Genomic DNA, 22,649 nt, shown 5'->3' on the forward strand with positions numbered 1-22,649 from the left:
CTTTTTTCCTCTCTTTGATTTCCTGTACTCCAATTATTGAAGAGTCTGAATAAAGCAACATAAAGTACTTTCAGAAGACAGAGAAATTATAATAATCAAATTTCCAGTTGTGAAAAGGGAAGTAAAAAATTTAAAAAGCTAAAACTTTCAGCAATAGGAACCTAAACCCATGTTTAGTTCCTTAAGTAGACAATTTGCTATTCGTAAAATCCAGCTTTGAAGAAAGTTTTGACTTTTTTTACTGCTGTAGAAAGTTTCAGTCACTCTTCAAATTTCAAATTCAATTTATTTAAGTGCCTTCAGAGCTAGATGGCTAATTTTAAACAGCTGTCTTTGAAAGGTTACACCTAAATGACTCATACACCCACACCTACTGAGTCTGTGACAAAGTAAGGCAGATGTCAAACCTTTTGCTTATACTACAAAGCTGCTTTCTTTCCTGTGGTGTGAAGTATCAAGAGCTGCTCATCTGCTGCCTTTTGTGAGTACTCAACTGACTGAAAAAAAATCATACAACTCTCTTCCATTCCATACACTCTCATTAAAATCATAGTCTCGTCTTTAATTTAAGGGCAACTATCTAAACAGAAGGGTAATTGTCGTTCGAAACTCAAGTTAATGGTGACATTCTATGTCTAGCCTGCACAATAAAAAAAAAAAAAAAAAGCCACACAGAAGCAATCAAAAAGTATTCCTCAAATTTCAAAGGACACAGCTGAGTAGCAATGTGGTCAGAATATTTTCAGAGAAGCAGAGTTTAGTTCCTTATTTCTTGTTCCCTAAGGTCATTATACATCCAAGTTCTCACCCATAAATGGTAAGAATCTTGACAGATGTTCCTCAAGATAAGTAACTGATAATAACGTTTTGTACACTGAGTTTGTGAAGAAGCCTTGCCGGGATGAATGAATGTAGGATAACTCCCATACCACAGTAGTAAAGAATCTTGCCTGAGATTGCAGTGATATTGGTACGTTGTTGACAAATCCACCTAGACCTTACGTAGTACTTATCATCAGAGGATCTCAAAATGCTTTACAAGGGAAGCCAGAATCATTCATCTTCACAACTCATAGCATAAACTGGGCTGGGCTGCACTGTGAGGTTCACTCACTCTGTCAGATCAAGGTCAATTACAATTATGAGAAGCATTATCCACCACAGAACCAACTATCAAGAAGAAAATGATTCTTAAGTGAGTTCTATGAGATGAATAGCGAGACAAACTTCTCAATGGCAAAGAGGTCTCCCTAATATAGGTTAAGTATCAAGCCCCACAAGAATCTAAAAGAAGATGTAGCAGGTATGCTAATATACCTTCAACTGTTCCACATAGATATGGCCAGAGCCATACTTTATCCATACTTTCTAGCAGCAACGGCTGTTTCAAGAGCTTTGATAGCTGAGGACAGGAGCTATTTGGGCTTAATGTTTCCACTCCTGTACTAAAAGTAAGGGAGATTCAATGGGCTATTTTTCCAACCTTTACTGTTGGAGAAAATGTATGGTGCTATTCACAGAACCAAGTGAAAGGAGACACAGATAAATTAGTCAGAAAAAACATTTTGATTATTATGGCCTAAATTCTGTCTTCAGCATGAATATATCTTCCAAGTTGGAAGGACAATTGTAGAGAGACCTCCTAAAGGTCATGGCCTAGCAGCAGTCTGGGCCAGGAGCAAAGCCTACACATGGGAACAGCTGTCATGTCCCATACTCCTGAGACAGATATTGGGAATAGGAAAGAGGAAGATTCAGATAAGGGAACCTGCACTGGCCCAACATAGAAGTTACTCACTTCAATAAAAATAATATATTATGTGGTAGGGAACTGAAGCAGCAGATGGGATTAGAGTAGCTTAGGGGCATTTTAGGCCTCCTCTGCTTGTACAGAATTAGGCCATTTGAGAAGAAGCTGTGATGTGAGATGCACTGAGAACAGCCTTACTGGTGAGGAATATACCCAGATTTAAGTTTTTCAACTGGAGCAAACTGAATTGATGTAAATCAAACTTTGTAAAATCCAGATTTGACTTAACTTAATCATTTCAACAAGATATGTAAACTAACCTAAATTAAATGGTGTGGGTACACAAGCAGAGGGTATGAGAGGAGGGTATAAATAATTTTTTAACTGCTGATACACATGAGTGCAGAGGTAATATTTCCTGATTAAAAATACATAATGGCATGTTCAATAATTGGGTGTATTTTTTATGTCAATTGAGAATTAATCAAGCTACACTAAGATTAAAAATGAAGTGTGAAACCTGAAGAAGGAAAAATTGTTTAGCTCCATTTTGCAGACATTTTCTGGTGAATTTGGATTATTCAAATGTTGTATTTATGTAATCTTAAATGAAATCATGGAACTTCATATTATTGGACTACTTTGTTGTTTTCACAATTTAATATTAAGAATAGTAGGTTAAACAATTAATGATGCAATCTGTCAGCATGAAATATATGAAAAAAGTTTTAATGTAAATTCTTCCTTTATGATCTACATTTATAGTTTAAAGTGAAAAGTGCATATCCACAGAGAGAGTAAATTTCAAATGGCAGCACATGAGACTATATGTAAGAGCGGAAATGGGGTACATTTTGCTTGACCCTTGGAAGATGGCTGGAGAATACCACTTAGCCCAGAAGCCACAGACCAATCTTCCCCCTCTGAAACATCTTGTGCGTCTAACTTTGCTGCTTCAAAGACTGTCTGGAAAGTTCTAGAAGTAGAGCAAAACCAGTTGTGGAGTGGGATTCTCTAGCATATATTCACAAGTTACTTGTATAACGGGATAACAATGTTGAGGGAGACAGTTACATCTGGTGCTTCATTCAATACACACATTTTCTACTTTCACTGAATACTAGATGCTTTGCTTGCATCTAGTTAAGCTGATTTGCTTGACTTTATAACTCAAATTGTGGGCACAACATGATATTTGTGGAATACATCAACTATTGGGAAAAAAATGAGACCACCTGATGAATATCCTTATATTAAGATAAACCTACTCTATTCTGATAAATTTACCTCATTTCCCATATAATGCAATTTCCTCACAGGACATCTGACCTCATGCAGTATCTCTGTCTCAGATTTGCCAGATCCTTGGCCTAGGCACTAGTCTTATGATGCACTAAAGTGTAAAGAGGATTTTAAAACATTACTTTTATAAGTTCAGTTGTTAAGTCTTATTTTTTTATTYACTAAAAATCTGCTGGAATGTGATAGCCTATAATCAACCTTCCAGCAAAGTATTTTTCTGGAATTAAATTCTTGTAACTTTATTTCTCTGAAAGGAAAAGAGTAAGGTCAGGATAGTGCAGGAAAACTTACATTACTGTACGGAATCTTGCTGTTATTCATTTCTTTCTTCCACAACCGGAGCAGCAAGTTCCTGTATTCCTGATTGAAAGGTCCAGAGTAAGAGAGGAATCCAGTGGCCAGAAGAACATTCCCCACTAAACAAATAATTTGATTTTGAAAGTTTTTGCTGCTTGCTGTCCAACGAAGCTGTATGTGAAATATTATAAAGAGATTGTATTAAACTGACACGAAACTAACACGAAGATCAAACCTATGCATTTTTTTTTTCTTTCTGGTAAATAATTTCTCTTTGAACCAGGAGTACTTTTGGCTTTAAACCATTCCTTTCGGAAGTACAAGAGGTATTCTGAATATTATATCTTTCTTTCTCTACAGGTTCTTATTCCCTTCCAGTCAGCTGCACGCAGCCTTGGTCAGGACATACACACTTTAAATTGACAAAATACACATTTAACACAGCGTCAGTTTTCTCCAAAGCTCCAAATATAGGCTCTTATAGTTTTGCCTGAATTTTCCAAAGCAGACTAGACTCATAGCTCTTAAAAGACCTTACTACACAAGGCTTCAGAAAACCCACAATAAGGCACTGTAACTCTTAATTTGGTGTTAATCTTTGTAGTGGGTAAATAGCAGAATCACAGAATCATAGAATAGGTCGGCTAGAAGACAGGAGAAAGTTTACCAATCAGTTATTCCACCTTGCCAAAACATGTGCTTAACCTATAAGGAATGGTAGATCATGATCAAAGGGTAAGCTAACACGGGGGACACTGTTCTGGGTGTCTACTACAGGCCACCTGACCAGGAAGAGGATGTCAATGAGGGCTTCTACAGACGGCTGGAAGTAGCCTCATGATCACAGGCCCTGGTTCTTATGGGAGACTTCGACCACCCTGGTATCTGTTGGAGGGACAACACAGCAAGGCACAAAAAGTCCAGGAGGCTCCTGCAGTGCATTGATGATAACTTCTTGATGCAGGCGGTGGAAGAGCTTACGAGAAAGTGTCTCCTGCTGGACCTTGTCCTAACCAACAGAGAAGGACTGGYAGGAGATGTGAAGGTTGGGGGCAGCCTTGGCTACAGCACCCATGAGATGCTGGAGTTCAGGATCCTGCAGGAAAGAAGTAAGGCAATAACTAGGATTGCAACCCTGGATTTCAGGAGAGTGGACTTTGGGTTCTTCAGAGACCTACTTGGAGGAATATCATGGGTTAAGACCCTAGAAGGAAAGAGGGTCCAGTAGAGCTTGCTAGTATTCAAGCATCACTTCCTCCAAGCTCAAGAGCAGTGCATCCCAAGGAGAAAGAAGTCCAGCAGAGGGGGCAGGAGACCTGCATGGATGAGCAAGGAGCTCCTGGCAAGACTCCAGCAGAAAAGGAAAGTACACAGAATGTGGAAGAGCGRATASGATATTTGGGAGAATTACAGGAATGCAGTCAGAGTATGCAGAGATGTGATAAGGAAGGCTAAGACCCAGTTGGAATTGAGTCTGGCAGGGGATGTCAAGGACAACAGGAAGGGCTTCTTCAAATACATCAGTAGCAAGAGGAGGACTGGAGAAAATGTGAGCCCGCTACTGAATGGGGCGGGGGCCCTGGTGACAAAGGATACAGAGAAGGCAGAATTACTGAATGCCTTCTTTGCTTCAGTCTTCACTGCTAAGGGCAGCCCTCAAGAATCCTGTAGCCTGGACATGAGGGAGAAAGTCTGGAGAAGGGAACTTTCCTTTGGTTGAGGAGGATAGGATTAGAGACCTTCTGGGCAGGCCTGACATCCACAAATCCATGGGCCTGGATGGGATGCACCCATGGGTACTGAGGGAGCTGGCAGATGTTGCCATGCCATGGTCCATCATCTTTAAAAGATTGTGGAGAACTGGAGAGGTGCCTGAAGACTGGAAGAAAGCCAGTGTCACTCCAATGTTCAAGAAGGGCAAGAAGGAGGACCCAGGCAACTATAGGCCAGTCAGCCTCACCTCCATCCCTGGAAAGGAGATGGAACAGCTCATTTTGGAAGTCATCTCCAGGCACAGGGAAGAAAAGAAGGTGATTAGGAGGAGTCAGCATGCATTCACCAAGGGGGAATCCTGCTTAACCAATCTGATAGCCTTCTGTGATGGAATGACTGGCTGGGGAGATGAGGGGAGAGCAGTGGATGTTGTGTACCTTGACTTCAGCAAGGCTTTTGACACTCTCTCCCATAACATTCTCCTAGATCAGCTCAGGAAATGTGGGTTAGACAAGTGGACTGTAAGGTCAATTGAGAACTGGACTGAGTTTAGTTGGAGGCCTGAGGCTAGTGGCGTCCCCCAGGGCTCAGTACTGGGTCCAATCCTGTTCAACGTTTTCATCAATGACCTGCATGAAGGGACAGAGTGCCTCCTCAGCAAGTTTGCTGATGATACTAAGCTGGGAGGAGTGGCTGATACACCTGAGGGCTGTGCTGCCATTCAGAGAGACCTGGACAGGCTGGAGAGCTGGGTGGAGAGGAACCTCATGAGGTTCAACATGGGCAAGTGCAAGTCCTGCACCTATGGAGGAGTAACCCTAGGCACCACTACAGGCTAGGGGCTCACCTTCTGGAAAGCAGGTCTGTGGAGAAGGACCTGGGTATTTTGGTGTACAACAAGTTGACTATGAGCYAGCAATGTGCTCCTGTGGCCAGGAAGGCCAATGCTATCCTTTGGTACATTAGGAAGAGTGTTGCCAGCAGGTCAAGGGAGGTGATCCTGCCCTGATGAGGGCTCATCTCAAGTACTGTACTGGGCAGCCCAGAACTGGACACAAGAGAGACATGGAGCTAACAGAGTGAGTCCAGCGTAGGGCTATGAAGATGATCAGAGGGCTGGAGCATCTGCCCTATGAGGAATGGCTGCAAGAGCTGGGCCTCTTCAGCCTGGGGAAGAGAAGACTGGGGAGGGGGGATCTTATCAATGCGTACAAGTATCTGAAGGGAGGGTGTCAAGGGGACGAGGACAAACTCTTTTCAGTTGTCCCGTGTGACAGGACAAGAGGCAATGGGCAAAAACTGAACCACAGGAAGTTCCACCTGTGAGGAGGAACATCTTCATTGTGAGAGTGACGGAGCCCTGGAATAGCTTGCCCAGAGAGGTTGTGGAGTCTCCTTCTCTGGAGATATTCAAAGCCCACCTGGATGCAGCCCTGTCTAACATGTTCTAGTTGACCTTGCTTGAGCAAGGGGGTTGGAATAGATGATCTCCAGAGGTCCCTTCCAACCTTACTAATCCTATGATTCTGTGATCTTAGACTTGTGCCACATAGCCATCAATCTGGATTTGTGCTTCCCTTGTTATCTGTATATGTAAAGAATTACCACTTCGCTTGTTACTGTGCACATGCACAGTATCCCTTGTTGTAATCTATTAATTCGCCTTAAACCCATGCCCCCTGAACCTCGTCATGGGCCAATGTTCTGCAGTGCCTGGAACAGCTCCCTCACTTCCCTGCAAGGTTCCTGGGGTTCTCCTTGTGGTTCAGTGATTTCAGGCTAATAAACATTTAATAACCTTACTCCAGAGTGGTATTTTCTACCTCTGCTTATTCTGAGTATCAGTTACTACCATTAACGCTCTTTAAAATTATAAATTCATATGAAAAACACGCCAAAGCATCTAAGATTTCAGACTGATACATTTGAAATACAGCAATGCAAACAAACAGTGAAGTCTGAGCCTTGTAGGGTTCAACAGTAGTAGGATTTTCAAGCAAAGAATCATCAAAGCTTCCTTTGGAAACCTTCAGGTTCCATTAGTCACTGAAGCCAGCAAAATCAACATAGAAAAGGAATAGGAAAGGAAAACTTCAATGCAGAGGATAGTGATTAGCTCATAATTCTGTCAAAAGTTCCAGTAGCAATCTGAACTTAAATTATAATTCATAAAATTAGTCTAATTTCAAATTACTATTCTTGTATCCTTGCTGAGAAAAGAGTAATCCTACTTATGAATATTTTAGGGTAATTATCTAGGTTAGTCTGATTCCTCTTCTTACTAAAGATTAAAGTAATTTGGCTCCTTGGCTTTAAAATCTAAAATTTATCCCAACACAAGTCATATGACACGACATAAAGGTTCATAGAGAAGAGTTAGACAACTCAAGAAATCGTTTTACTTCATTAGCTTTGCTGAGTTTAAGCCAAAAACATGCACATAACTAAAGTACAGTGACCTGTAATACCAATATGTCACTTCGTCTTGAATTTTTCAAGTATTAGATTGTTATGATTGTTATGGTGCATTGTTCAAAATTCAGCACCTACTTTGTACTAGAATCCTACTTATATGTGCTAATACCTTTTCTTCACCTAATCCTTCAATCAAAGCTGTGGCATTGTTCATCTTCCTTCTGCATGCCTCAGCATCATCTAGTAAGGCCTGCTTCTCTTTCACAGCAGTATCATACATGGCTTGTACTTGATCCAGTTCCATCTGCTTCTCATCCAGCTGACTTTGTGCACTATTAAGTTCAGTTTGAGCAGCTGCAAGCCTTGCTTCTTGCAAGGCTAGATTTGCCTACAGACATTTTAAAGTAAAGAGTGGTTAATATCTATTATTTGGCAAATGCAAATGAAACATCATTTCCTTTAAAGGCACGTATCTTACTGCACTGGCACTTTTTAAAATAATACTTTTTAAAAATAACAGCAGTTTTTGCTTTATTTACTTTTCAACCTAAAGCTGGAATGCAAGCATAATATTAAAATTTTTCATTGCAATCTTAAAATGTTTTCAAATAATATTTTCAGAATGATCTATTAATTGCATAAAGATTAATGGTTTGAAATCAACAATACTCTTCAAATAGCTGTATACTAGTGATATGAGGTAAACTATACAATGTTATCTGTAATCTCTTCAGTGCAAAAGAAAATTAAGATTGTGCCTCACAGATTATAAAATGATGATAATGGAAACTATTCTTCTCTTATCTTTCCCACTAGTTACTTATTCAATACGTAACAAAACACGTAACATAAACAAACATACATACATACTTGCATACCACATACTTGCAATTTTTACTCTGGAAGCTAAAACTACAGACATTTCTCACCTCTCTATATAAATTTGAAAGATTTTGAGATCTAGGCATGATTTTAAAAAAATGTAGCAAGAAATCTAGTGGATTCCAAGGGACAGGTCTGTCAGCTGGGAGTTAAAGTATCTGTACTAATCAACAAAACAGTACTGCTGTAGGAGCTCAGAATATCCCTGCCAGCAATAAATAAATAAATAAATAAATAAATAAATAAATAAATAAATAAATTACTGTAGCCGCTGTGTCTGTTGACAGGTCCTAGATACAGACAAATACATTATAATGGAGATAGATGGCAGAATAGCCACTCATAAAATTTTCATCACGTAGCTGAAATATTTTTATTCCACTATTTATCATAGAGTACATTAAACAATATGTTCTAGAGATAAATCCTGTTATATCAGTAGACCAGTCTTGTTAGGAACTGGCTAAGCAGATTTCCGAACCACTTATGTTTTTAGGGAATCTTGGACTACTAGGAAAATTTTAAATGCTACAAGGGTTCAGAGTAGGTTATTTAATGGTTCATTTTATCCTTAAACTCTGTGAAGGCTAAAAATGGGAGCTTAAGGTAAAGTTATGACAGATTCTCTCAGCCACAGGTGACAGATAGTGAGGTAATACAGAGAACAAGATCTTTGGAGAGTTGGGAGGAACAGCCTAGGTAGAACAGCTGGAAGAACAGGAAACTTGCATCTGGCTGTATGGACTTATATTTCACCTTAATATTTCCCACAGCAGTACATGATCTTCAGTGGAAAAGAATGGCCATGAGAATTCCCAGTATATATGACCACTGATACATTGTAAACACGAAATCCTCCTCCCAGATCTCCCTTCAGCAATAAACTACTCAGAAAGGTGAAAAAGAATGACAAAATTGACTTCCTTGCTCTTAAAAGGCTATCATCGTTGAAGATCTGGGCATAATGGAAAAAGTACATCAGATGAGTACAAGGGAAAAATATACTGTATTCTAACATGAAAAATCTGTGTATTTGTTGCTCAAGCCTTTATATAGATCTCTGGAAGATGAAAGATGACTTAAGATAAGATACGATTTCATTGATAATTCAGTCAAAGTTTTTAGCCAATTTGAGGGTAATCGCAACAAAGGTAGTAATACATTTTGGTATTAGTTTGATTTGGAGGTTGCTTAAATCATATATGGTTGCTGACCAATATATGTAATTTCCCAAGGCAGACACTACTTGTTTTAGACTACCCAATGAAATCATCACTATTTACTCTCTTCCTGCCTTTTTTTTTCCAACTCAATTTTTCAAAATTACACAGCTACAAATACCACTTTTATATTGACATCACTAGCAGGTTGGCTGGCAGCTTTCTGCTCGGAGTTTGCCATGAGAACAGGAGGCAAATTTTGCTGGGTAAGAAGGCTATTACTGTTGCAAGAAGCTTCTTAAAAAGATTTCCAGTCAATTACAGGATGGCCACTGTGGCATTTCTAATTTTAGTGACACTTCTAATTTTAGTGACACTTCTATGCAAACAAGCTTCATACCCTTCATCTCATCCCTCTGAGTCACACAGCAAAGAAGTAATTCAGAATTTATTCCAGTTGAATATAATGGAAGAGACTGAATAAATGGACTTTATGTAATTGAATCATGAGGATTCAAGGCATGAAATCCACATTCTTATCTAAGCATCCAGTCAGGTGGACTATATATTTGAATATGATTTGGTTTGCATCCGAGCTGCTGCTTCAGTCATTTTTTGCCACTGGCACTGTATGGATCCACATAAACAACCCTTTCTGTGTCTCCTCCAGCCAGCTCCTCTACCTGCTCTCTGCATCCATCTGCACAGGCCAAATATGGAGATGGTCTCTGTGCCCACAAGAGGCACAGAAAAAACAGTCAATTATTTTGCCTTCTTCTGAAGAGCCCTTGGAGAAGGCTGTAGCAGGTTGTGAGATGATCTCGAACCTATTCTTTTTACATTCCACATAAAAAGAGGAAAAATAAGCAGTGTTACAGGCTACAGCTATAATATCAAATTAAACATGTCCAGGACCTTTCTTTGGCACTGAGGTTTACTGGCATAACACATTAACTGTCATAGCCTCTAAAACAGTATGATTCCTTGCAAACAGCCTCATGGAAATGGTCCTTGAACCAGGCTAGTTCCCAAAAGTTGCCCACAGATTCCTGAGAAAGTGCTGCTTGGCCAAGAACAAATTCATACTACAGACTACTCTAAAAATTTAAAATGATCACTTACTAGTGGCTAGTAAAATTCCCTAGCAGTGTTTAATTTACCAATATTGACACAGCCATAAGCTCCTCGTTGATTCTTTGCAAGCTCAATTCAGCAGAGCGTAGAGTATATCTGACCCTGATCCAAGAAGGCATTTAAATATATGTTTCTCTTTAAAAAAAGAAGTTTCACATTCTTAAATGTTGTCCCAGTTCATGAACAGAATTCCAGAATCTCACAGGACCAACCTCAAATCATTGAAAAGAGCAGCTGTTTCTTAGTTAATTCAGAAAATGCTGCTATAAATAGGAGCCATAAGAAAAAGGCAGCTGAATCACCACAGGTAAGGAAGAATTAAGCTTTCCCAGTGCCTTTTTTGTTTCAGTAATCTTAGCTTTCCAACAGTAATCTTAGCTTTCCAAGTTCAGTAATGTTGCTGTCCATGGAGATGTTGATCGAGCCACCACATCTCTTGTACTCAAACCTCACACATTGTAACACTCTACTCATGAGGCTTGGTGGATGTTTTGGGTGACCAGCTTTGCTTTTTTCTTCAGTCCTTTCCCGGACACATTGTGTCTCACTGATGTCTCCTCATGGACATACACTCTCCTGCTGCTCACTGATCTAGATCACTACGGATCTTTCACATAAAACAATCTTTCTTCTAAAAGCTCTTAAAATCCTAAGCGTTTTACTTCAGTAAGGAGACAAGCAAAAGCAGAAAAGGCAACAAAGACTTGCACTTAAAATAGCATTTTACATAGAGATTCCTCAATATCAAACAGAATTCATAAACTGTAGATCAACTTATTCCCTTAATCATCCCAGCCTAAGTAGAACTTAATCAAAATCACTGGAGACATCTCTAAGGGAAATTATACACTTATACATGCTACTTAATTGGAGGCTAACAGATTCACAGCTAAAATCAGGACTCTCTAATTCTTCTGTTATATTCTTCAACTACTGGATAAATAGCCAATAGTGTTGTCAGAATTAATCCAGCAGGCCTTTTTACTAGATGACAAATTGGAGAAGAACAGCTCATGGTCATGTTGAAGGTTTATAGGAAAGTAGTATGCACACATGATGACTGTTGTACAATAAACTACACTGCATTGCTGGCAACATTTGGTTACACATTTTTTGTTGTTTATGGTTCTAGCTGATCACCTAGGTGATAGTTGCAGACTGTATTTAAAGAATGTATGTATCCATTTCTAGGGATGAATTAAGTTTTGTACATTGTATTTACTAAAATATGAGGCCTTAGTCTATTAATTAGTTTTCACAGGTTGTCGCATTTAAGATTAACAAGACATTGAGTCTTAGTTAAGATGCAATTTAAGCATACATTGGAAGGTTCTTCCAAGTGTTTAAAGGAGTTTGTCTTCCAGAATAGAGGTGGGGATAAAGCAGTTCTATTAAATCATTCACTTCACCCRCTTTTCAGCACAGGATGATTCCCTATACTAGTACGTTATGCAGTCTAATTGTACAACTTACTRTTTTATTAGCATCATTCCATTGCTTCCTGTAATATCTCCTGCATACTTTCAATAGTTCCTCCCTCTGTCATCTTCTCTTTTTAAATATTTTTAAGTACTATTACTACTAGTTCTACTTTGCCATGAAGTGCACGCTTAGGTTTTCTCAGCTTCACTATGACAATAATGTAAATACCTGCATACAAAGTTAAAATTATACATAACTTTAAATCACATGTGTACAACTGAAAACTGCAAAAATATTTTTGCAGCTTTCAAAGAGCTGTATCTGAGTATAAATCTACTACTTCTTCAAGGTATTGTTGTTTTATATCTCTCAATAGCTGCATTTCAAATTCTATTTTCATTAGTGAATATCTCATAATTTGGAAAAGCAATTGTTACTTATTTATTACAGAAATATACGCTTCTCTATAAATTACTTGAACCAAAAATATCATGCTTTTAAGATACACTGCTAGAATAAGCCAAGAGTTTGGAACATACAATTAGTATACTACTTATATAGTAGTAGACTGAATATAAGTACAGTGGCTAAACACCAACTGATATGTATTTCTTCAGAAAACAGCAATAACATTCCCCTATAGAAGCAATGTTTATAAAACACTACATTCAAAGTTCTTCATTTTTCATATGACCACAAAGGAAACATTTCCAAGAGAACAAAACTATCTTTAGGAATACAAATAATGACATTTGATCCCTTTCTATTGTAGTTTTATAGAAATTTCACTGTTCAGACAAAAATTTTCTATGCCAGGTGACTGCTTAGTTTACTATAAATTCTACTTTATAAATACTGCACCAACTTGACTTTTGTTTGACACTCAATTTTCCTTAGAAGAGCTGAATTCCAGATAAAGTCATTAAATTCTTACTTCATTCAAATTTAAATTCAAAAACTGTGTCAAGCATGGTCTCTCCTCTTGTAGATACTACTGAGCACTGGGCATAGGGAGTATGCTCCTTCCCAGGCCAATACGACCCAGGAGAAGTTTGCTTGAAATTAGGGTGCCTGGCACCAAGGCTGAGAGCAGAGACAGTCTCAGTAATTCCTGCTAGCAGACAGCCAGGCTGTGAAAAGGACCTAGGCACTAAAAACTCTCATGGTCAACTAACTGTGTTCACGTAATTAACAACTGTATCACAGTATAGCTGGCCAAGGGAAAAAATTGCTGGGACATCTTTAACCTTTAAGTGTTTGGCTTCACCACTAGTGGTAAAGAACCAACTTCTTGAAACTTGTTCAGTATCTTTTTTAGACAAAATAATACTTCTCCTTTCCATTCAACTATGCTCATCTCTCAGAAAAATAAAATGAACGATATGAAATACCTTAAGAGGAAGGACTTCTTTATTAATACCATAGAAGTAAACCATTGCTTGTGTCCATGAGCAAAGACCTGCTACGTTTCCACACACTTTTTTAGCAGTCTCCAGATTATAATCCTCCATACCCAAATAAGGCTCTAAAAGCTCCACAGTTTCACCTGTAATTGAGTCCTAGTTAATAGAAAGCAAAATTTATTTTCAAAACTGGATTTTAGAGTAAAGTCCACAGAAACATTTTCCTTTTTAAAAACATGATGTTTTAAAAACACCTCTTACAGAATATGTGCATTCAATTGTTTGTTCACAATATACTGTGTTCAGTATTTATTTTCTATTAGAAAGGCCATTTGTTGCACAGCAGGGAAGAAGGCTATTATTTACTTTGTCATTGCTTCTGAACCTGTGCACCCTGAAAACATTGTGTAGATTTTTGCAGCCCTGGAAATCATTTACAAAGGCTGTACTGAGATGAAGTTTGCAGGGAACTCGCACTCTGCAATGAAACCTCTGCAGAAGGGTGAAAGATCAGTTTTACATGCATTTACTTTAACATGCTCCCCTCAGTTTTCTCTCTTTTAAAATTTACCTTGTTTTAGCTTGTGGTCCATCCAAGTCTAGCTATATAGCCTAGGGCCTCTTCCACATGTAAACTTTAAGAAAAAGGTGTAGACACATTCATCTCAAAGTGCTGGCATATGGAGCACCTTCACTCCACTCCATAATAAACATTCTTTCTACTTTTTTGACTATTAATCATTTTCTAGTACAACAGCAACCATAGTCTTGTATTCAGTTCTACATTTCTTTTTCTTTCGGAACAGAATGTAATACTCTAAAATTTTGTATACCTGTCATGCATAAAAGTTTGAGGTTTTTGAGAGGATTTTTGAAAGAAATTTATTGCAGAAGGACAACTGAAAAATCTGACATTACATACATACTAATTTAAGAATAATTTTACAGTGCTATACTTCTAGTTTTCATTCATTTTCATTACCTTTTCCCTAGGATTCCTGGACTGCTCAGAACATGGACAAAAAATGAACTGACCTGTAAAATTCCACAACACATACTTGTGTTTAAAAGCAAAGCACAAACAGTTAAAGCTGCAAGGAAGACAGAATGATGCAAAAAGCTCTACTTGGGCACTTGAATAAAAGCTAGCTAAGATGTGTCTGCGAAGTGCAGGACCCAGCAGTAAACATAGCACAATTTTCCTAATCCTAAATTCAGCTGGAACTGAAGCTATTCAGACTACGAATTGTCAGTTAATTTGTTCTGTAACTCTGAACCTCTTTGAAATTGTTTGTGCTGAAAAATAAAACAAGCACTTCTGGGGATAATCAGGTAACATCCAGCACATTGTTTCTATTTCCCTCCCAGAGCCAAGGCATCACTCTCATTCTTAGGTCAGTGCTACCACTCCTCCACAGTTACTTATATCTGCCAGGTGGGGTTGAAAGGTTGGAGAGAACTGGTGATTCACTAGATGGGGGACTGTAAAACAGAGCTCATAGCTGTTCTCCCTGTCTATCAATCAACACGGGAGATGTTCACATGACAGAGATATGGAAGTGCATATGTCTCTGTAGTAAAGAATAGCAGTGTAGATGGGAGGTTAAGTTCAAATTACTGAATTTGGCAAGTCAGTGTGGCTGGCAGTAATGATGCAGTTTAACAAAAAGTAGCAATATACAAGCTAAACTGAATCTGCCACAGGTTCATTAGACACTCTGCCAGGCACTGCTCAGCTTTGGTTGTCAAAAAGCCAGAGAATGAGCTAAGGCTGAGATAGGGCCACATCTCCTCTTCTCACCTGCTCTCACAACTATTAGCTATGAAGGAAAGAGCAAGATGCTTCCTTTAACTCTTGTAAAGAACAGAAAATCAGTTTTGTGTGAATTGCTTATTTACAGTCAAGCAGAAAATAGTTCCTACTTCCATTGCAAAATGCTGACTTCATTTTGCATGGAATAGATCAATACTGATCTCTATTTGACCTACAGGATTTACAGATACTACTCACACTTGTGGCTCCATGACAACTCAAGCTGCTCTAAATTATTGCAGCTACAGTGCTGAACCTTATTTCCTCTTCTCCTCAATTAGAGGTTCTTGTTATATCTTTAAAGTCATCACCAATATTCAGTAAGCTGGTTTGGGAGCTAATGTTGCAGAAACCTAAGCCAGCAAACTAGTGATTAGTTTTCTTCTGAGCTAGCTCCCTGAGCCGACTGTAGCACCAAACAAGAACCAATGTGATCACAAAAGAGAATGTCAAACATGCAGCTAGGAGAAGCAAAAGGATGACACTGCAAGGAATTGACCTCACTTCATTGCGGCTACGTTTTTACCTGAACAGTAAAAAGGATTCCTTTCAGCTGCTCACTTCATTATGCTAATCTTGGATTTCTCCCCCCCTTAAAAATCTTTTGAAAACATGAAAAGCCAAATCTTTGACAGTGATGGTTAATCTATAATTATAGAAGTGCCAGAACAAAATGGAATTCATCTCCTTTAGCAATGTAAAGACTGGAAGAGCTTACACAGATTAAAAATGGCAGAGGTATTAAACATCTCCCCTTTATTGGCAATGTATTAATATTTTTCTTACAACAGAACTAAAAATTACCCTCCATTTCACAGCATTAAGCAATACACTTCCTTTCAGGAGGTACATAGCAGAAAGGGCTATCTTGCATCTGACTGATTCCTAGCTACTATAATAAAGACAGCAGTTATATTATTCCTAAAATCAGATAAAATGATAATTTCACTCTGAGTATTTGATAAAATAAGTAGTTATGGATAAACATTTTGATTTTTTGTTCTGCTCAGAATTATGAGCTGGCAAGTTGGCAAGGATGAAGCAAAGACCAATCAGCAATGGCCTAAACCTTCGTTCAAGAGCYTGAAAAACTTCAGTTCACGTATTTCCTTCTAAATAATGAATTTTAAACACAAGAAGCTACTCTACCCACTGATCTTCCTTGCCTAACAAAATTAGGAAATACTAGAAATCTCACAAAAAGGTAAGCAGTGTAGTCTACTCAGAATTTGAGACATGATGAACTTTCCTCTCTTATATACTGTACTCTAGAAACAAGAAATGAGACAGAATGAAAGCATGTGAAGTACTCCAAGTGACAGAAGTATTCTAGTGTTTTTCATCACATTTATCAGCATCACTTATGGCAAGAACTCAGTCAATCCCACAGAGGTTGTTCTAACTTCTCTGAGTAGTTAAATGTGCTGCAAACTACCAGTAGGAATGCATACACTATTAATAGATGCCAAAACTGGAAACCTCATTAGAAATATACTTGAGTAAGGAGTGCACAATTAATCTCTGTTATCTAATGATAAACTCATTTCTTCTTTCTGTTTAGTTAAGATAGAGCTTGGAAAAGTGGCCAGATTGACAGCTGTAGGAAGGTCTGCAGAGGCAGTGCAAGTTTCCTCATGCTGCCTTGTCAATATGTTTCACAGGGAGAACTGGCTCCTGGGAATATTGAGAATTATGGTTGCAAGTCTCATCTACACAACAAAAACAACCCATTAAAATAGGCAATGGCAAAACATGCAGGTGAAGAAGATTCAATCATCAGTGTAACACAGTATGAACAGAGTATGTTCCACAACACTGTGGAAATCAATACTTTTGCTGAACCCTGCTTGGTTTTCTAGATTTCAAATTGGAGCCATGATTCTGCCATCCCAGGGCCCAGTCTGGCTCCTCTTCTGGTCTAGCTACCTGTGACATCTTTTGTCTCTTCCCAGCAGAGAAATTCCCCTTGTCTGACAGTCCAGTTAATCTTGTTGTAAATGTGACAAGTTTCTGCCTTGACAGAAATAAAACCTGTATTTTTTTTAATTTTTCCTAGAGCTGAGACTGAATTTCTCAGTTCATTCCCCTTCCATACTTTCCTAGTTTATAGCAAACCTAAAAAGTTACTCAAACATTTTGGTGTATTTCCCTTACAGGATGCTCAATTTCTGTATTTCCTCCTAGCTTCTGATCAAGCAGCTCTGGAAATAGAGTTCTGGAACAACTTATATGCAAACAGGCTTGGTAGCATTGGAGATGGTGAGCAGGATTTTATGAGCCATTTAAAAAATCAATCGTGAGTCCTTTTAAGGCAAATCCTACTCAGTAGCAAGAACTACTGGAACAAAAACAGGATTAAGCTTCTCAGGATTTGATCTAGTACTTCACAATACTTTTATTAGCCATACAAACTGAGCAGCCCAGGAGAAAGAATACTGAAACAATGAACTATGAAAATGGAGAGGAATACAGTTGCGTAAGGTGCATGCAACTACAGGTACAAAAATAATCTCCTTTAAACTATCAGTGAATTTCTCTTCCTATGGATGAAACAGCACATAAAATACGAGGACACTTTCACGGGCTCTGTAAAAATGGTTATAGAAGTAATAATGCCACTATTAACTGCTTACCTTCTGGAAAGTAAGCAACATGCTAAGAAATCCTGAATTATTCATTAGCTTCAGAGCCTCAGTCCATGATGGCTTCACACATGGACGTTCCTGGTCAGGTGTTACTGAGTCTATTTTTCTTTGGAATAAAAGTAGCACACAATCCATAATCCGCATTATCAAGTGAGGAGGTTTACCCAGTTTGCGAACAGTTGCAATATCAGAAGGTTTTATCGTCTAAAAAATTAGAGAACAAAATCATGCATTTATTTAAGCCATCACTTGATGATAGACAAAACTGTTTTGCTTAGGCCTACATAGGTACAACTGCTGCAGGCCACGCAGTACAGAAAGCCCTTAAAGGTAGTACCACTAACTGCTTTATTACCTTACAGTAGAGGAGGTTCTACCCATCTTAGCTCTCCAGTACCTGTCTCTTCATCTTTTCTCTACAATGATTGATAGGTCAATCCTAGTCCTTTCAATATTTTTTCAAGTCAGAAGTACAACCACGATATTCCACAAATAACAATCGTTAATTATATGCATGTTTATTTCTGACCTGCAGGGCTGCCTCAGCTTCTTCCATTGCAGGTCTTGCAGCTTCGAGCTTCTCCTCTGCTACTGCTTTATCAATGGCAATGTCATCTACAATGGCCTGAGCTTTGTCTTTCACCTTTTGCACTTGTATTTTCACCTTTTCAGCAGCTTGGGCTTTCACAGTCACTTCCAATAAAACTTCATCAGCTTTTTTTGAAGCTACAGCCAAATCTTTCTCCTTCATCATCAACTCTTTGGAGAGCTGATTTACTGAAATCTCAGCTTCCATCAGTTTTGTGAGACCTGTGTAGAACAAATTTCATTTTAGCAATAGGAAGATATGAGAGAGAAACCTCAGTATAGTAATCTGGATACCTAACATAAGTCATTTAAATTCATATTTAGGAATCCCAGTGAGTGATCTGATTTGTTCAATATGAAATAAAGCATGGGTAACATTTATTTCCTATTTAATGTAATTACTATTTTTTATGGGTAAGAAGTCTTTCTTCTTGGGTCACTTGTTTATATTTTTATATAAAGAGAAGGACACTAATGCATACATATGTACACACACACACACACACACACATTGAAAAGCATTAGTATCGTGAATGGCATTCTTAAGAAGTCTGTGAGTAACATTAAAAATCCATGAGACCATAAGAAGTAGATTGTTCCTAAAATCCACAGAACAGAGAACAGGAACCTGGCATCCTGAGCAATGCAAGACAGATGAAAAGAAGAGGACACTATGCTGAGTTTCTAAATGCAACATTACACGAAGATCCAGATGAAATGGAACCAAAGATTCTTAAGCAATGCAATGCTGCACTATTTTTATTAAACAATGAGAAAATCATCTAGAAAAGATATAAGTACAAAAATCCTTACTAAAAAAACTACGCATGTAAATCAAATAAATCTTTCTAACTCTCGAAGCAATCATGAATGTTCCTTCTAGGCAGCCAGATACTCTCTGCCTATGGAGATATGTGTACATAGCACAGTCCTGCAACTGCTATAGCAAGAGAGTAAATAGTTTAAGTGTACAGTCACCTCTAAACACTATCCAGTTTCAGAAACTGTTTGATTGGCGACTGCATAGGATCTTCTGCAACATAAAGACTATTTCAGAAATTTTATATTTGGCATATAACTATTTCTTCAAAAAAATTCTTCAAAGTGATTGAATTTGAACATTTACTTACTTTCCCTCAGTTTTAATTTCAGTATGTTTAAGTGGGGAAACTAGGTTCTCAGTAGTTCCTTGGCATATATACATGTAGAAACAGGAGTTTCAGTTATTTTAACTGCTAATTAATACCAGCTGGCTAATAAATACTAAATAAAAAATAAATCTGCAAACTGCAACATTCATGAAGTTAGTTAAAACAAAACCACTACATATGTAGTACATACACTCAATATAACTGAAAACACATGCCAGCTTGTTTTCAAGTGAAAGTGAAGTCACAATTTAAACGTATTAAATCTCTATGTACCTAAGAATCTGTATTTTTACATTCTTTTACTCAGATTCTTCTTACTTTTTTTTAAGAAAAAAAAATTTACATTACCTGTTCTCATGCGTTCACACAAACTTCCAACATTGGCAAACTTCTCTTTGTAAATGGTTTTGTAGCTTCCAATGAAGGACAGGTAAGATTTTGGAGTCACAAATGTTCGGCGCCGGTATCGTTCAAAGTATTCAATACATTTTTCAGCTACAATATCTTGAAATGTTCCCATAGTGTTAACAACACTTTGTTTCACTTCATCTGTGCATTCAATACTGTAGGAAACTAAAAAATGCTGTGCAACTGCTACAAGAGCATCTTTAGGCCAGTGCTGGAACCAGTCCATTGTACAGCCCGAAATCAGACCTGGAAATTTTAGTGCACGAGTTCTGAATTTTTCCCCAACAGGAGAAAAACAAAGGACTACATGCAGGTTATTGCGAACTCGAGTAAGAAAGTAATCATAAAGGTTTTCATCAGTGGGAGTACGCCTTGGGTACTCCTTCTTCATTGTTGGTATCAGGTCTTGTATGATTTCGCCTATTTCCTCTCGTGCAAAAAGATTCGAAACCTCACCTGAAGCCAAAATACTGTTCACGTACTCAAGAAAAGACTCATCTCTGATTTCATTGTCTGTGAATATAAAGGCAATGCCCTTTCCTTTCTGCCCAGCCGTGCGATACAAAATTTTCAGATCATCCAAAAGGTTATTGGTGGCATAAGTTCTGTGAGAGAAAAGCATTAGAGATAGACAGAAGAAAAAGTATGGATCATTTTAGGAAATATCTATTATCTGGCTCAATTTCATTTAGGCAAGAAAAAAAACCTGAAATGAAATCAATCCACTATCTCCYGGCTTTATTTTAAAGTTGGGGTTTTCTTTTCTTAAACATTGTACAAAAGTGAATAATCAGTGCCATAAATTATGGGAAGTGAGCTAAAATCAATAGAATATCATGTTGCAAAAAGCTGGTAAGGGTAATATCTAAGGGAAGTGATGCTGATTTGCTTCACTATAGTTTATGTACTTAAGCTCTTTACTAAAACTGAAGGTTAGTATAGCTGACTTACATTGGCAAGTAGGTTCTGTTGCCTGTAACTGTTATATAGCCATTGTCTGTAATAAGATTGATTTTCTTTTGGAGATACTGACAGTAGCATAAAGGAAATCATTATGAGATAGACAATAATACCCAAAGTTTGAGGTTTATATTGTGCTATTTGGTTTAACTGCATTCAAGCCCCAGAAAGGATATGTTTGAACATTATCACTTAGGCTTACAAACACTGCTGAGACTGGAGACAATAACTGGTTCATGCATTCCACCACTTACAGCTGATGCATACAAGTATGGTTTAGACAAAGTCCATGCAAATTCTACTGATTTTATATTATGCAATATCTAATGAAGTAAACTAAAGTAAATAAAATAGCATATTTTCCCATTATGTCCTTAACCAATGAAAACTGAAACTAGCTTTTTTCCAAGAGTCTCTTCAAAGAAACAGTAAATATTTGTAATATAGAGATAACCAATTCTTCAGCGTTTTAAAATACTGTTTTAAAATTACATGTGTCATACAGAAAGTGTCTCCTGGTTCTCTTACAGCTCCAAAACTGCTTTACAACCCTAATGCAACCACTGCAGAGCCCATAAAATAAGCTAACTGTTCAGTCTGCRTATGTCAACTACTGTTATTACAGTAATTTGTGGTATACTGATAAGAACATAAGGCCTCTACTGAGTCAGGTCAGTAGTCCATCTAGCTCAACACTCTTTAACACTAGCAATGGGAAATACTCCTTAAAAAGAATATGTGAGCCAGCATCCAATCCTCACTGCCCATTCCTTTCCTCTCCCCTTCCATTTTCATAATTCTAGCAAGAATGCTAGAAGTTATATCCCTTTTATCCTTTCAATATCCATTTAGTAACCTGCTGATACTGTCTTCTTTGACAGCCTTCTATGGCAAGTTACAGATGATAACTCACTTGGTAAATAAATATTTCCATTTATTGGTTTTCAGCTCACTTCTAGTTAGTTTCAATAAATGAACCTTTCCTACATGGCTGAAATATTTCTTTGTCTCATTAATGCATTTTGAATCCTGTAGGTATAGTGGCTCTATGCTGTTTCTCTGCTCTTTTTTGCTTTCYCTCCCTTTTCTATTCTTACTATTCCTTCTTCTGTATCCAAAGCACAGGGAGAGGCCTTGATTTGTTGTTCTTTTCCTTTCCCTTCAGCAGAAACTTCATTACCTTGTTAGAAGATCTGGTGTATCTTTCTAAGGAAGATTTCTCAGTGTATTGTGTTGTTTGCACAATGAAATACACAGTGCTAACCCTCAATGCTTACTCCTATAAACTCTATGCCAAAAGGAAAAGAGGTGAAAGGCAATAGTTACTCCCAGTGTAATTAGGTTTCACATGTAACTCCTTCCAAACAATTATGTTGCAATGCTGACAAGGCCTTTGAGAGATCTCTTCCAGTTCTCTTATCAGGAATGACAAGGACAGGTTCAAAACAACATCCAGAAATAAAGATGCAGAAAACAAGCAATATAGTTTGCTATTCTTCCTCTACCCCTCTTCTCCCCTACCCTCCCTCTGAAAAGAAAATGAGGAAACATAATTTAAAATATAGTGTTCTAATTAAAAAAACTCCTAACTAACTTCTACAAATTC

The 22,649-nt window shown here is 37.9% G+C and overlaps 1 protein-coding gene across 1 annotated transcript in view; it reads right to left on the bottom strand.

Moving 5' to 3' along the window:
- LOC146592626 (dynein axonemal heavy chain 5-like) overlaps positions 1-22,649 on the bottom strand; it is a 164,818-nt gene that overhangs the window by 49,431 nt on the left and 92,738 nt on the right. The window contains exons 57-62 of the mRNA XM_085310691.1: positions 20,024-20,688; positions 18,466-18,746; positions 17,925-18,140; positions 13,467-13,634; positions 7,647-7,865; positions 3,344-3,520 (exon numbers count right to left, since the gene is read on the bottom strand). Coding sequence (XP_085166817.1) covers positions 3,344-3,520; positions 7,647-7,865; positions 13,467-13,634; positions 17,925-18,140; positions 18,466-18,746; positions 20,024-20,688 — 1,726 coding nt within the window. The remainder of the gene's footprint in view (positions 1-3,343; positions 3,521-7,646; positions 7,866-13,466; positions 13,635-17,924; positions 18,141-18,465; positions 18,747-20,023; positions 20,689-22,649) is intronic.

This window comes from Rhea americana, unplaced genomic scaffold, assembly GCF_003343005.1.
Source record: "Rhea americana isolate MKP2758 unplaced genomic scaffold, rheAme1 scaffold_323, whole genome shotgun sequence".
Classification (NCBI taxonomy): Eukaryota; Metazoa; Chordata; class Aves; order Rheiformes; family Rheidae; genus Rhea; species Rhea americana.